This window comes from Passer montanus, unplaced genomic scaffold (assembly GCF_014805655.1).
Source record: "Passer montanus isolate IOZ18808 unplaced genomic scaffold, ASM1480565v1 scaffold206, whole genome shotgun sequence".
Classification (NCBI taxonomy): domain Eukaryota; kingdom Metazoa; phylum Chordata; class Aves; order Passeriformes; family Passeridae; genus Passer; species Passer montanus.
In genome coordinates this window covers 141,013-154,622 of record NW_024366659.1, presented here as the reverse complement: position 1 = coordinate 154,622, position 13,610 = coordinate 141,013, and the positions used below count along the sequence as shown (strand labels likewise).

Sequence of the window (13,610 nt, the reverse complement as noted above, 5' to 3'; positions counted from 1 at the left end):
AACAAAGCACAGGTTTTCCCAGTCCCCAGGGACTAAGGTGACAGGACAGTGATGGAGTGGGGAGCAGAAAGAAAACATTTTGCTTTCTCTCCCTTGGAATTTATCCTTAGATTGAGATGCCTTTACTTTTTTTTAATGCTCTTTTTCAACTTCAAGTCTACGTTCTGCTGGTGATGGGTAATAGAGAAGAAGTGTTACAGCTACACAAAATAGGGTTTAATTTTATTTTCTAGAGACAGGGCTGGGAAGGAGAGCCTTAGAAAATTATATGACACCATAATATGTACTAGTCCAAGACCAGTGTTTTCTTGACCATATACACTTTATGAAATATTAAAAAAAATAATTTCAGGGCCTCTGGCTCCTCTCTTACACATGTAAATGCCTGATTGCAATTCTGCACTTCACAGTAAATTGAGTACTGGTTTCTTGCCCCATTGTTCCTTTACATTCTCCCAAGAAACTGATTAATCCTGAACTCTGAGCAGAGGTAAAAGAGGGATTGTAATGCCCTTGTTGTCCCTTCACAACACGGAATTGTTTCCTGAGAAGTCTTGGCAATTATGCAGCCCCAAATATGCTGAGAGATGCTTTACTGATATAATGAAGCTCTTTATAACGTTTCCTTGCAAAAGAATGCCTCCTTCTTTAAGGCATTTGTCTTTAATTTCATTTTCTGTACTTCAGGCAAGTTCTGTTCTGTAGATGTCCTGTCCCAGATTTGGTTTAAACAGTACTTTAAATGAAGTTATGGTACACCAAAGCCATCCTGCCCAATAGAAATATAATGATCCTTTAAGAAGCTGCTTTGCCCATGTCCAGGGGAGGCACAGTATGCAGATCACATCCTTGTAAACTGTGGCAACTGGAACTTGTAAATAAGTACTCCACTTCTGAGCTTTTGGCACCTAAAATAGAATTAATGAGCTTTAAGACTTGTAAGCTCAGTCTGCTCAGCTGTACAGGAAGGTAGTACAGGGAATCATTTGGGATGTGTGTGTGCCTGTGGGGGTGTCCCTATGGTAACAGTTTCTCAGTGAGTAAGGTCAATTCTGCCCTTTTTATGTTTTAGTTTAAGGTGGGTATTACAATTATACATTATTTGTAGCAGTGTGCAACACTCACATCTTTGACCTGATTTTGGCAATAGCATGTCTTAAAAGGAATAATATTCATGTTCCTTCTGCTGTTACTGAAGAGTCTGTCCAGGTTTGAGGGTTGGGTTGAGGGAGGATTTACACTTGAAGAAATGAGCTGCTTGTGTTTATTAATTCCATTGTCATTGGCCTGTGACCTTTGGGCTTGCTTTGGAGACAGCTGATCTGGTGGCATGTGTTGGCCCTTTTGAAATCACTATATCCATACATGATAACAGTTCTGCCTATTCTGTTTGTTGCAGTTGGCTTTTCTTTCCCTGGGAATGTGTTCAGATCATTCTCAAACAAATTTTGTGTCAAGGCCCCAGTTCATAGTGAGGAGGGGGCAAAAGGGCTCTTTCTAGCCCTTTGCAGTGCTGCAATTAGAAAACAGCAGGGTTTCTCCAGTTGAGGGATTGATTGCTGAAAAAAAAAGATCCTTGTCACTAATGAGTATTTATAAATAGAGTTAATTAAATTGGATATAAATGAAGAGTTTGTCAGGTCCTTCTGTAATGAAATTTTGCATTCTTTTAGTCTTGATGAAGGAAAATTTTCTAATGGGTGTTGGCACTGGCTAAATGTGATTAGTGACATAAACAGGGAAGTTAATCATGCCTGTGTTTCATTTGTTTGTGGAGAAAGATAATTTACTATAATCTTTGCAGTGGAGAAGATGCAGAAAGAAATAATGACTCATCATGATTTGGCAGAAAGCAATATTTTTGGCCCATGGTTAGAAATGGTTAGAAAAAGAAAGCTATCTCACTAATATTTATCTCTGTAGAGCTTTAGTTTCAAATTACTTGTGTAAGTGTATCTGGTCAGATGTTTAATGAGAAATCTTAATGGTGTATTTTAAAATTTGAGCATATTCATCAGTTATGTTTTATGCTATCCATGTAAAGCAGCCAGGTAGGATTATACAGAGAGACTTGAGTTTTCATATTCTTGTTAGTTTACAAGAGCTGTCTGATGAGGGTTTAAGTCAGAATTTAAACACTGAAAGAACTGTACCAATACTTGCATCAGAGAATGACAGAATTGTTTGGTTGGAAGGGATGTTAAAGATCATCCAGTTCCAGCCCTACAGCCATGGGCAGGGACACCTTCCACTGGACCAGACTGTTCCCAGCCCCATCCAGCGTGGCCTTCGACACTGCCAGGACCAGGGATGAGGCATCCCCAGCTTCTCTGGGCAAGCTGTGCCAGGGCCTCAGCACCTTCACAGTAAAGAATTTCTTCCTCTCTCTTGGCATCAGGTGTGTTAAAAGTGTACTTAAAGCTGTGAGATGCAGTGGCCACACTGTTTGTCATTTTACGTTTCTCCATATAATAATTAACCTAAATAAGTCATGCTTTTCTATAAAATACAGAATTTAAAACTGTAGAAAAATTGTAGAAACATTCATATGCCTTTTAGAACTTTCCAGTATGCCCATGCAGCACCCTACTTGTTTCAATGTCATATGAGAGGATATGATAAAAGATGTCATGTTTAAAAATAACCCCAACTGTTAGCACAAAAAAAAAATCATTATCTTGTTTTGTGGGGATTTTTTGGAGGGGTTTTGGTTTTGGTTTACTTAACTAACAGCTAACTTTCTTCACAGCAAGAAATTATTTATCAGTACCCCATATCTGAAGCATCCCAAAAACTGAAAAGTGTGAGAGGGATATTTCTCACACTGTCTGACATACTGGAAAGTGTTACTGGTACCGAGATTATCAGGTAAACGTGTTTGAAATGTCATTACTGCTTTTATTGTTTTATACATACATGTACAGCAAACATGGCTCATGCATCAAGTTCTAGACAAACCAGAGCAACTCAACCTGTTTAGGCAGTAACTCTTTAACTACAACAGCATGCCTGAAGTTGGGGTGCTCAGCCTGGATGTAAATTGATTTGGGGGAGTTTTGTTGTAGTGGGTAGCAGTGACTAGGATTTTTAATTCAGTTAAATGATTTTCAACTCCTTTATAACTTCATAGTGTTAACAGAAATACTTCTGGTTTGATTTTTCTAGTTCTTCCCTTTTCTTATGTGAAAAACTGGTCCAAGTTGTTTACTGGAAAGAATCTGACAAGTTGCTCGTAATTGGCCTTCCTGAAGAAAAGTGAGTTTCAAGGAAAAGTTTTATTTTCCTTTAAATTTTGTGTCCTCAAATTTATTTTCTGTACCCTTCTAACAAAAAAAAGGGCAAGAAAGGACTAAAAATGTACTCTTTTTACTGTAACTAGTTTTTTATGTCCGAGATTTCACTACTCACATCTTTTTTATATCCATTGTTGTAATTTCTTTTTCATTTCCTCTGAAGAGAATAAGATCCCAGAAATATCTGTAAGTTAGAAAAGAGTAATATCCTAAGATTTGGTAAACTCAAGTTTTTGCAGAGACTGCTCAATAACATCAGTAGTATTACATATTTACACATTCTAGGAGGGCTGCTTATTGATCATAAAGATGTTATAACCATAGCTGTACATTTTAATTTTTATTTGCTAGTGTGCCACTTTCTCATCTGAGGAACATGATTCAAAATGTTGTCAGGACCTTGACATTCATGTACAGTTCCTTGGACAGGTGAGTTCTTTCAGAAGTATTTTCTTATCAGTCACACGTTTCATCGGTGCTCACTGAAAAAGACAAGTATTAAGATTAATTTTAATGTTTCCAGGGAATTTCTTGGCATGTTCCTTTACACTTGTATAAAAATAAGAATTCTGTTGGTCTTGCCTTTTGGTTTCAGTCTTAACACTGGTAAGACACTGTTTAAGCAAGCTTTGTCACTTCAGAAAGTTTTGTCCTTGATCAGGTTAAATCATTCCCATAATCCAGGCCACTGTGGATGTCAGCAGCACTCTGCAAATGTTACCCTCTGTGTCTGTGAAACATAACATGTGTAGCAGTGTTACATTTTTAACAGAGTGAACACTCTGGACTTCTCCAGAGTGAGTGTCTGGAGTGCCAAACCATTTGGCAGAGTGAGTGTCTTTCTCTGCATTTGGAAATCACCCAGGAGACTTTCAGTCTGACTGTTACCTAAATAAAATTGCCCAGGTGATTACTCATATTCTTGCATTTAATTCAGGCTTAATGTGTGTATGCCATAGGGAACAGAAAAGAACGAAACTCAGTTTCCAAAAGGATGAGACTGATGTTTCACTCACCGTAAGCTGCTCTATGGTAACACCATACTGGTTTCATTTGTTCTTTGTAGGTACTGCCTGGATATCAGCCTAGTGGTTTTTTTAATGTTAAAAAACCATTTTTTTCACGTTAAAAAACCACCCAAATGTAGCATCATGCTGAAAAGAGGCTTGTGTGTCACCGAGGGTTATATAAACAAGCTGCACACTTCTCAGTGTTATTCTAACTTGGAGTTCATGTTTGTCCAGTGCTTTTTGCCAGGTGGAAAATGTTTCTCGCCTGGATCATTTTTTCAACCTGTTCTTCCAACGTGCCCTTCATCCTGCAAGGCTGCAGCCTGGCAGCAGCCCCAGTGCCCAGCACCAGGATCCCTGCAGTGCCCTGTTCCCGGGCAGCCTCCCTGGCCTGCGCTGGCTGACGCTGCCCCACCAGGTCAAGGTCAGCTCCTTTTCACATCTCTCCAGGAAAACCTGGCCGTGACAGGCGAAAAACTCAGTGCAGGTGTCTTCTGCTTTCCCTGTCTGATTTACCTAAGTGCTCTGCCCATCCCAGATGGTCCATTTTCCTATAAAATTCAAGTTTCGAGATTGAATTTTACCACCATCAACAACACCACCATTCCCACAGGACTGCTATCATGAGTGTAGCTTGGTGACTTTAGAGTTATCTAGGAAGAATAGAGAAAGCAGCCCCTGGTATGTAACTGTATGTTTGATTTTAACCATTGAAGTATTTTGGCAGGCAAGAAATATTATTCTAGAAGCCCATGTAGTTCTCATAATTTAGGAGATTGGCTGTTGCAGAATCAAAATAAATACCCACATGTCATTTGTTGATGCCAGACAGGTACAGTTTTTCTGCACCATTTCACTGTTCCACATTACCTCCATGCTAGAAACTGTTATGCTTTAAGCAGTAGTAAGACAAAAGGTGGATCACAGTAAATAACATTTAATTATAACATTAGTAATGTTTTAGCTGCCAGTTGTAAACATCACTTTCATTACTTTAGTATCTGTGACTCCAGTTTAAAATATGTTAGTCTGTGCCATTGTTTCCAAACAGATTTCTCTGCAAGTGTGGCTTTCTCCATTTTCTCCTTTAAAGGAGAACTTTCTTCTCCTTTATCTTTAGTCACAAACTGATCATTATTTAGTTCTTTCCACCTTGCACTTTAGGTTTTTACTGCTTTTTTACAATTTGTTGATCAGGAGTCTTTCCCTGTTTTTTTCTTATTTCTTAAGCTTCTGTAGAGAGGCTCTGTTGTGCCTTGGTCTCCAGTTTAGCTTGTAGGCTGCTTTTGTTTTATAAAATAATAAGTTTTAAAAGGACTTAGGAAACAGCATCATTGATATTTACAATATAGCTATCATTTTCCAGAGTTCTTTGAGATCATTCCCATTTGCCAGGAAAGTGTTGTTGTTGCAGAAGATGATATTTCCAGTCAGAGTTTCGGTAAAGAGCTATTCTATTCTATAAGGAATATAAAACTAAAAATGTCAGTTCTTCAGGCAGAAAGCCATTTAAATTTTGACTGAGGAAAAGCTGAGAGGATGATTAGTTGTTGAGTGCCAACAGGCTTGCTGACATTTCTCTGTTTGACAACTGGCTGTATTTCAATTGGAGGCAGCCTGTTAACACAGCTCAAGAAGTTTGCAACCATGTGATTTAGGTTCTTTTTATTAAGTAGCACATTTATGTCATGAGTTTCAGTGCCTAGAACCAAGAAAAGTACTTGTAGTTAAACTCAACCAACAGCTCTTGCAGTTACAGAAATAAGGGAGCTTAAAGTAGTTCCAATAGAACAAAAATATGTGAGAGAGTTTTGGTGACTTCATAGAGACAAAAATCTTAAATCCATTGGATAAAAGATTTTCCTGAAAACTCACTTGGATGCAGTAGTGTGCCAGGTTTGTCTCTAGACCTCATGTTTTAAAGCACACTGAAAGTAAGAGTGACATCTCCTTTGTACCAACACTGGGCTCAGCAGGCACACAAGCAGAGAAATTGTACAGTTCGAAGGGCAGGGAAATAGCCAGCAATTAGAAAGGGTTTTTCTTAATTCTGGTATCTCCAGGTGTTCTTGATATTTGATGTTACTAATAAAAAATAGGTGCAGATTTTTATCCAGTCACTTTGTACCTGTGACTCCCCATCTGAGACAAGCAAGACAGTGTGAGATGTGCTATAACTGGAAATTAATGTGTTGGAAATCTTTATTTTAAAAGTATTTTTTAACTATTTCAGATGGAAATTGACACAGCACTGAGTGATCTGGAAGCAGCTGACTTTGCAGAGCTGGTAAACATTTTGGTTTTGTTTGCTTTGCACAGTATCTCCTTGCCTTGGTGTCACATTCTGTGGTTGAAACAAAGACTATTTTCAAAATCCATCAACTTATTTTAATGAAGTGGGAGTCAAAGCAGTTTATCCTGAATTTCTCTCCATGCTTAATATTATAACATATTAGAATCCTATAGGATTGGTCACTGAAAATCCATGATTTAATATAATTTAAAATCCGTGGGATGTCTACAAAAACACTGATTTCAACAGAGGTGATTGTTGTTACATTTCCTCTTTGGTGTAAATAATTGCCTCCTTCCTAAGCAATTGTGAACAGACTTGGAAACATCTATGCATCAGAATTTAATTTTCCAGTTTACAGACGGCAATTACAAATTCTGCTTAGTTTTAATACTGTTATAGAAGGTAATAGTAATATAATTTACTTAAGTAACTCTTAGCTGTGCAAGGTGTAAACACACTGACATTTCAGCTTTACTTTGTAATGAAAGAGCTGTCTTGAGCTCATGTTCCAGAACAGTTACTCTAAAATTCTATTCAAAAGAATCCCTGCACTGAACAAGCTGGGTGATTACAGAAATCAGTATTTATAAGTCACAGTTTATTGCACAAAAATTGATTCCACCTACTTAACTTAAAATACAGTATATATCTATCTAAAAACAGGGCTGCTAATAGGAGAGTACTGGGCATTAAAAGATGAGTGAATGGGAATATTTTGAGTAAAATGTCAAAGACTGGGAAAAAATGCTTTGACTTGTAAGTTTTACTCTAGGAGGGCCCCTGGTGTCAGTAGTTATGCTAAAGCCACTTTGCTGTTAACTGTGAGAATGAACATATCCTAACCAAAATAGTTTATGAACACATTACAGTTAAATAGAAACTAGTTATTTTAAGCTGAAATTTTTAGAGAAAATTTTAATGACATGAAATTAAATTATGGAGATTAAAAATTTGGTATTTCCCTTAACCACTCAGTATTAACTGCTGTACTGGTAATAAGAGATGGTCAAATATGAAAGTATTGAAGTATTGATTACAGTTGATCAGAATCAGTTCACTTGCATTTGGTAAATAAAATTAAAATGCAGAATTAAAAATAACACAATGCTTTTTTTTTCCCCCAACAGTCTGAAGATTATTATGACATGAGAAGATTATATGTGATCCTGGGCTCTTGCCTCTTTTACAAGGTAGTATTAATGGTTAAGACCTTAAGATTAGGAAAATGCATCTAGAAATCTGATTTAGTGTTTCAGAATCTCACATATTTGGAGTGAATATATGACTGATTTAAGTATGTATTTCTAGTGACATTCCTAAAGCTCAAACACCCTAACAGGAAAACTCAGTGTTGGGAAATGCTGTACTGTATGAACAGCAAGGACAAGAATACTTCTTTAAAACTGGAATTTCTTGGTGTACAGTCCAAGGATTGGAAAGAGAGAGTAATAAAGCAGTAAGAGTCAGTTCAAATGAAACTGTAGATTATTTTAATAGGAACTCGTGTTCATTCCCATTTTTAATAGCAGGTGCTCTATCTTGAATTTGTCTTTAAGTCCAAGACATGAAAAATTGTACTGACAGCTTTTCTCACTTTGGCCTCGTTCATAGCTTTATTTCTCTTTGGTAAATGTAGACAGTGTAATCAACAGTACAAAGAGGAAGGTAAAAGCCTTTGCTTTAAGAAAACTTGCATTTTAAGAATTTTATCAGGCAATTGTTTTTTGTGCTGGAAGTGTCATGACAGAAGTGGAACTGCACAGTAGCTGCCATGACAGCACTTCAGCTGTAAAGCCCTTAGTGCTGGAACCACTGTACTGTGGATCTTCTTTGGAAATTTTATTAATTCCAGTGAAAGCTCACTATTTTTAGAGAGAAAATTAAATGAGAATTCAAGCACCTTAATACCGTAGCTGTTTTGCAAGCTGGGAAAGCCCAGCTCACCTTTGATAACTTAAATATAAACAAATCAGCATATATGCTGATTTGTTTATATTTAGTGTTTTGATTATTTAGATGTGGCCCAAAAGCTCAATGCTGTACAACTGTACAGGAAAAAGACAGTCTGTGGCCAGAAACCTGAAGATCTCAGTGCACATGGAGCAAGGATATCTCTGTATGGAAAGTACTCTGAAATGCTGTGTGGTGGTGATGTATCCTCACTGAACACACTTCTCTTTCTGTGTTGAATTAAGGGCTACTTGATTGGTAATCACTTGCCCAAGGAAGACCTCCTTGATGTGGGTTTCTATTGCCAGCACTACTGTCTGTTAGCCGTGGCAGCAGAGCAGAGGATTGGGCAGTTAGTGATTTGGAGGGAAGTGTTCCCACAGCATCACCTCCAGCCCAGCGAGGAGTCCAGTTGCACAGGATACAGGGAGCCTGAAGCAAGATACTTCTTACTGATAGTTGGCTTGGTGAGTTGATGCTGCAGCATGCCGTTCTCTGAGCCTCTCTTCTGCTGTTGTGAGTTGTCTGTTCACTAGATCAACACTTTCCATGCATTTTGTTGGGTAATTTTTCAAAATGCTCAAATAGTAGCTGTTTCATGGGATAGCATTTCCCAGGGAGCAGCATTATTTATACATCCACAAAGCTTGCAAAGTTTATATAAATTCTTATTATTTTTATGCCTTTTCACTTCAGTTGAAAATGTTTCTACCTTCATAATCTTGTCTCTTCAGACAGCTCACATCAGAAATGTCTGGGTTTGGTTTTCTAAATGTGGACTTTTGTCACATTCATATTTTCTGGAAAATCCTTTGCCCAGGATTTTTCTCCTGGGAAGCTGAGAAGCCTCAGAGAAAAAAGGTAAACAATATTATCTCATTTGCTTCTCCTGTGTTTTGCTACTTTGGAATGTGGTTGGAGATTGTTTATCCAACATGTGATTGTTTCATTGGTTTCATGTGAATTGTTTTGACTCATTGGCCAACTGGGGCCAAGCTGTGTCAGACTGGAGAGAGAGTAACGAGTTTCATTATTATCTTTTTAGCCTTCTGTAAGTATCCTTTCTGTATTGTTTAGTATTCTTTAATATAATACAGCATCATAAAATAATAAATTAGCCTTCTGAGAACATGGAGTCCGATTCATCATTCCTTCCTGCCACAAGGGCACCCCTCAAATACAACAGACTTTCTTTCAAGCAAGCAGCTGATGAGTTTGTAAGCAGTCTTTTCTGTTTGTATTTACAGAGACACTTTGTCCTGTGTGTCCTGCTGGAGGCAGGGGGCTGTGCATCCAGAGCTATTGGGAACCCAGGACCAGACTGTATCTATGTAGACCAGGTCAAAGCAACCATACTCCAGCTGGAAGGAATAGACGCCAGCATCGAGGAAAGGCTGGATTCTCCCTCCATCCCACCTTTAGCCTGTGCTGACTGGTTCCTTCCTGCAGGAAGACTGGAGAGCTTGAGCACCTCACCAATGCTGAGCAAGCTCCAGGGCTCCTGCAAAGCTGTGAGCAGTGCAGGGAGCAGGAGGAGCCTCTCTGGGGACACCTCTCACACGCCGCGGAGGCAGAGCCCCCCGAGGAGCAGCGAGGGGCCCGTGGAGCAGGAGAGCACCAACCCACAGCCTGTGCTGGAGCAGGTCAGAGAGCACGGCAGAGAGAGCTGAACAGGGCTGGGGGAGAGGGCAGCTCATTCCAGCTCAAGGTGACTTCTATAAAAAGCACATTATAAAAGATTAAGTCCCTTGAATTCAGGATAAAATAGTTCTGTTGCCTTGGGAAGCTCTGAGTCAGCCTCAGAGCCATCACACTTCTTTATTTTATCATTCATGCTTTTTTATTTTATCATTGCTTGTAAATATTTGGGGATTTCACATGACTGAAGTGGGCACAGCTGTGTTGAAAAAAAAAGCAAGATTTAATTGGAGAATATCCCCAAAATCACAACTAATTGCTGTACAGTTGTACAACTACTTCTAACCAAGCTTAGTCTAAAATAGGCTATAAAATATATAAATTGATATAACTGGACCTTATTCAAAATACAACACTATCCTCTTCTTTCTGTTGGTTTGGCTGGACTCTGTTCTTTCTTTAGCTGTGTGTTCTGTTATTTCATCTGTCTGCTTGTTCTTCAGGCCACTAGGAAAAAACACACCCTGCCAAACCCATTTCATTCAGGAAACCTGAAAAAAAACTCTTCAGAGAAAGATACAGAACTTCCTTATGCTATGAAGTAAGAAATTATTTTTTATTGTGTTGTTCATTTTTTAGGCCATCCTTGGATTGTTTTTTAAATATACACAGATCACAGAAGTCCCCTCATGATTTTATCCCAACCAAAGCTTTTCCATGCAAATATTATCAAAAGTGAATCTGTTAAACTGAGAGCTTAATTAAACATAAAAATTTGAAATAATACAACAAAAGGCATCTGTTTCTGAATAATATGTTAGTATTGTGCACACCTGTCCCACATCTGTGTGACGTTAGAATTTCAAGCAGAAGTTTCTGGACCACACATGTAGTTACCTTGCGCCTCCATCTCCAGGCAGGTGCACAATGAACAAAGCTTTTATTTCACTTTCCTTTTTTGGGAACAGTTTTTGAGAACACAAGTGCAATGCCTCACTAGCAGCACTGTTTCTTAATTTGCTGGTTTTTTTAATTGAGTATTACAGTCAAAATCAGCAGGATTTCCTTGGTGAGGAGATGGGAACCTTTTGAATACCTGTATCCACTTTGTACCCTACTGTAATTAGAAAAACAATTCTACCTTGAGAAAGAAAAGCTGCAAATTATTTTAATTCAATGATATTAAATTATTTTAATTTAAGGTTGACATCTGGTCCTGAGAACACCCTCTTCCACTATCTGTTTTTGGAGACAATGCAAGGAATCTTCATTACTCCAACTCACAAAGAAGTAGCCCAGCTCGGTGGCTCCATCCACCCTCAGTTAATTGAGAATTTCTACCAGTGCTGCCTTTCAATCCGTTCCATTTTCCAGCAGTCCATGAGGAAAGAGGTATGGGAATTTGGCTTTCTCTTTATCCAATCACATTCTCAATTCAGTAGTTCAAGGTTCTTTTCATTTCATTATTTCAGTGGTTCATGAGCAGCTGTATTTGCACGTCTGCACACTCTAAACCAAAGTGGAACACTGTCAGTTGTGTTTTTTAGATCCTAAAGTGACAGTTCAAGTGAGTTAAGTGAGCAAAGAGGAAATAACAGTACAGATTGAAGGAAGGCAAGTTTGCAAATAACAGTATAGATTTTCTTAGTATTTCTTTCATGTTACTGAAGAAGTCATTTCTGGTTAGACCCATGTGCCTTATAAATCTGGGAATTTTTAGGCATTAAAAATAGTGATAATTTGGTGGATTGGTCACATGACACTGGGGTTTGGCTGAGCAGGACTTTGGCAATGAGCAATATATTTTGGGCATTTCTGTTGGGAGATGTAGAAACCCAAAAGCAAGCAGAGAGAATAAATTAGTATTTCTTAGCATCAAATTGCCTTTGGCTACAGCCATTAAATAGACATTTTATAGTTCAAGCCATAAAAACTGAGAATCAGAAATAACTGATGGACACATCTCTTACAGCAAAATTTGCTGTAGTCTTTTGCAGATTGGCTCCAGCAATTAATGCTGAAATTGGCAGGCTGAATTATGGCACAAGGAGAATGTTAAAGAATAAATAGAAATTTGCCTTGTTCATAGTACATGATAAAAAATCAAATACAGAAATGTACTATTGTACTGTGCATTCTTTGTCATCTGCTAAATATTGTTACAGTTTAGGATCCAGAGAGCTGCACCAGTAATGCAAAGTTACTGTAAACTAATCAATAATTAATTTTTCCTCAGTTTTTGAGAAATTTGAAAATTTACAATTTAACTTTTAAAATGTGTACAGGAGTCTTGAGTAAATCTTAAATTTAGCAAAACTAAGCTTTTGGGTCTTAAACCCAAAAATAGGATGTTTTGACCATGTTTTCTAGATCTTCAGTCCCTACATCTTCTGTATTGTAAGCAGATTGAACAGTGTGGTTTCTGCATCTGCGTATGGCAGACAGAAGTTCCTTGAGTTGTTTTCTAAAAATCCCTTTTCTTTCACCTTTGAAGCAACTGTTTCACTGGCAGATCCAGAGATGAACTTTTGGAGGGTTTATTCAAAAGCTCTGCTCAAAACACAGCTCTAACAGCTGGAGAGAACACAAAAATGTCTTTATTTTCTATGCTTTTATGCCCTCATACTGAGTAAGAGTCAGAAAATGCTCTGGGCAAAGTGCTTCAGCTGTTTATTTACAAAAAGAAATTCCTGCCTGGCCAAGTTTATTTAATAGACTTTTACTATCATGGTTCTTAATTAGGGAGGCACACAGAAAAGAAAGATGAGAGCTTTAGCTGTTGTAACACACTTTTTTAAAGTGCTGTAGTAACTCAGATGTCTTTCGAAAAAAAACAGTGTTTACTTAGAAAGAAAAAGTCAAAAAAGGGAGCATGTGTCTAATTCCAACTTGTGTAACAATGGAAAAGCCTTTTGATGCCAAAGTAACAAAACTGTGGAGAAAAGAATCATGTAAGCAAGTCAGTTGTATCTTCTAAGCCTGGCTTTTTGACAGCAGAGTCATCCATCAGAGAGTCCTGAACAAATCACATGCTTGTATTTGCTCGTGTTTATGTCAAAATGTCTCATTCTCTACTAACATTTCACCAGCTGTTTTACAGAAAAAGAAGAAAGCAGGCAGTGGGATTTCAGAATTCAGCAAGGCAGCTGAGGACACAGGTCTGGTAAGAGAACATGGACTTCTGTTTGAGTGCTCTCCTGAAAACTGGACTGACCAGAAGAAACCACCACCAACAATGAACTACTGGGTTGTGGGGTAGGTTTAAAGACAAATTTCACCTCCAGTTTTTCATTTTGACTGTGCCATTGTGTTCTTTAAATGTAACTGTAGCACATCAGAGAAATAAATACTTGAGCTGACTGACTGAGGTATTAATTTAAGGGGACTGGGAAGTTGCATTGATGTGAATTTCCATCTTTAATA

The 13,610-nt window shown here is 38.0% G+C and overlaps 1 protein-coding gene across 3 annotated transcripts in view; it reads left to right on the top strand.

The window, feature by feature from the left end:
• The window catches only part of INTU (inturned planar cell polarity protein), a 39,231-nt gene that overhangs the window by 24,079 nt on the left and 1,542 nt on the right, over nucleotides 1-13,610 (top strand). For 2 of the 3 annotated variants that reach the window (XM_039708588.1, XM_039708586.1), the window contains exons 5-15: nucleotides 2,750-2,868; nucleotides 3,166-3,255; nucleotides 3,645-3,722; nucleotides 4,538-4,727; nucleotides 6,537-6,590; nucleotides 7,727-7,789; nucleotides 8,795-9,016; nucleotides 9,797-10,192; nucleotides 10,691-10,788; nucleotides 11,390-11,579; nucleotides 13,288-13,442. In XM_039708588.1, the coding sequence (XP_039564522.1) occupies nucleotides 2,750-2,868; nucleotides 3,166-3,255; nucleotides 3,645-3,722; nucleotides 4,538-4,727; nucleotides 6,537-6,590; nucleotides 7,727-7,789; nucleotides 8,795-9,016; nucleotides 9,797-10,192; nucleotides 10,691-10,788; nucleotides 11,390-11,579; nucleotides 13,288-13,442 (1,655 nt within the window). Of the gene's footprint in view, nucleotides 1-2,749; nucleotides 2,869-3,165; nucleotides 3,256-3,644; nucleotides 3,723-4,537; nucleotides 4,728-6,536; nucleotides 6,591-7,726; nucleotides 7,790-8,794; nucleotides 9,017-9,796; nucleotides 10,193-10,690; nucleotides 10,789-11,389; nucleotides 11,580-13,276; nucleotides 13,443-13,610 lie in introns of all 3 variants that reach the window. The other variant, XR_005627407.1, reaches the window with a different exon arrangement.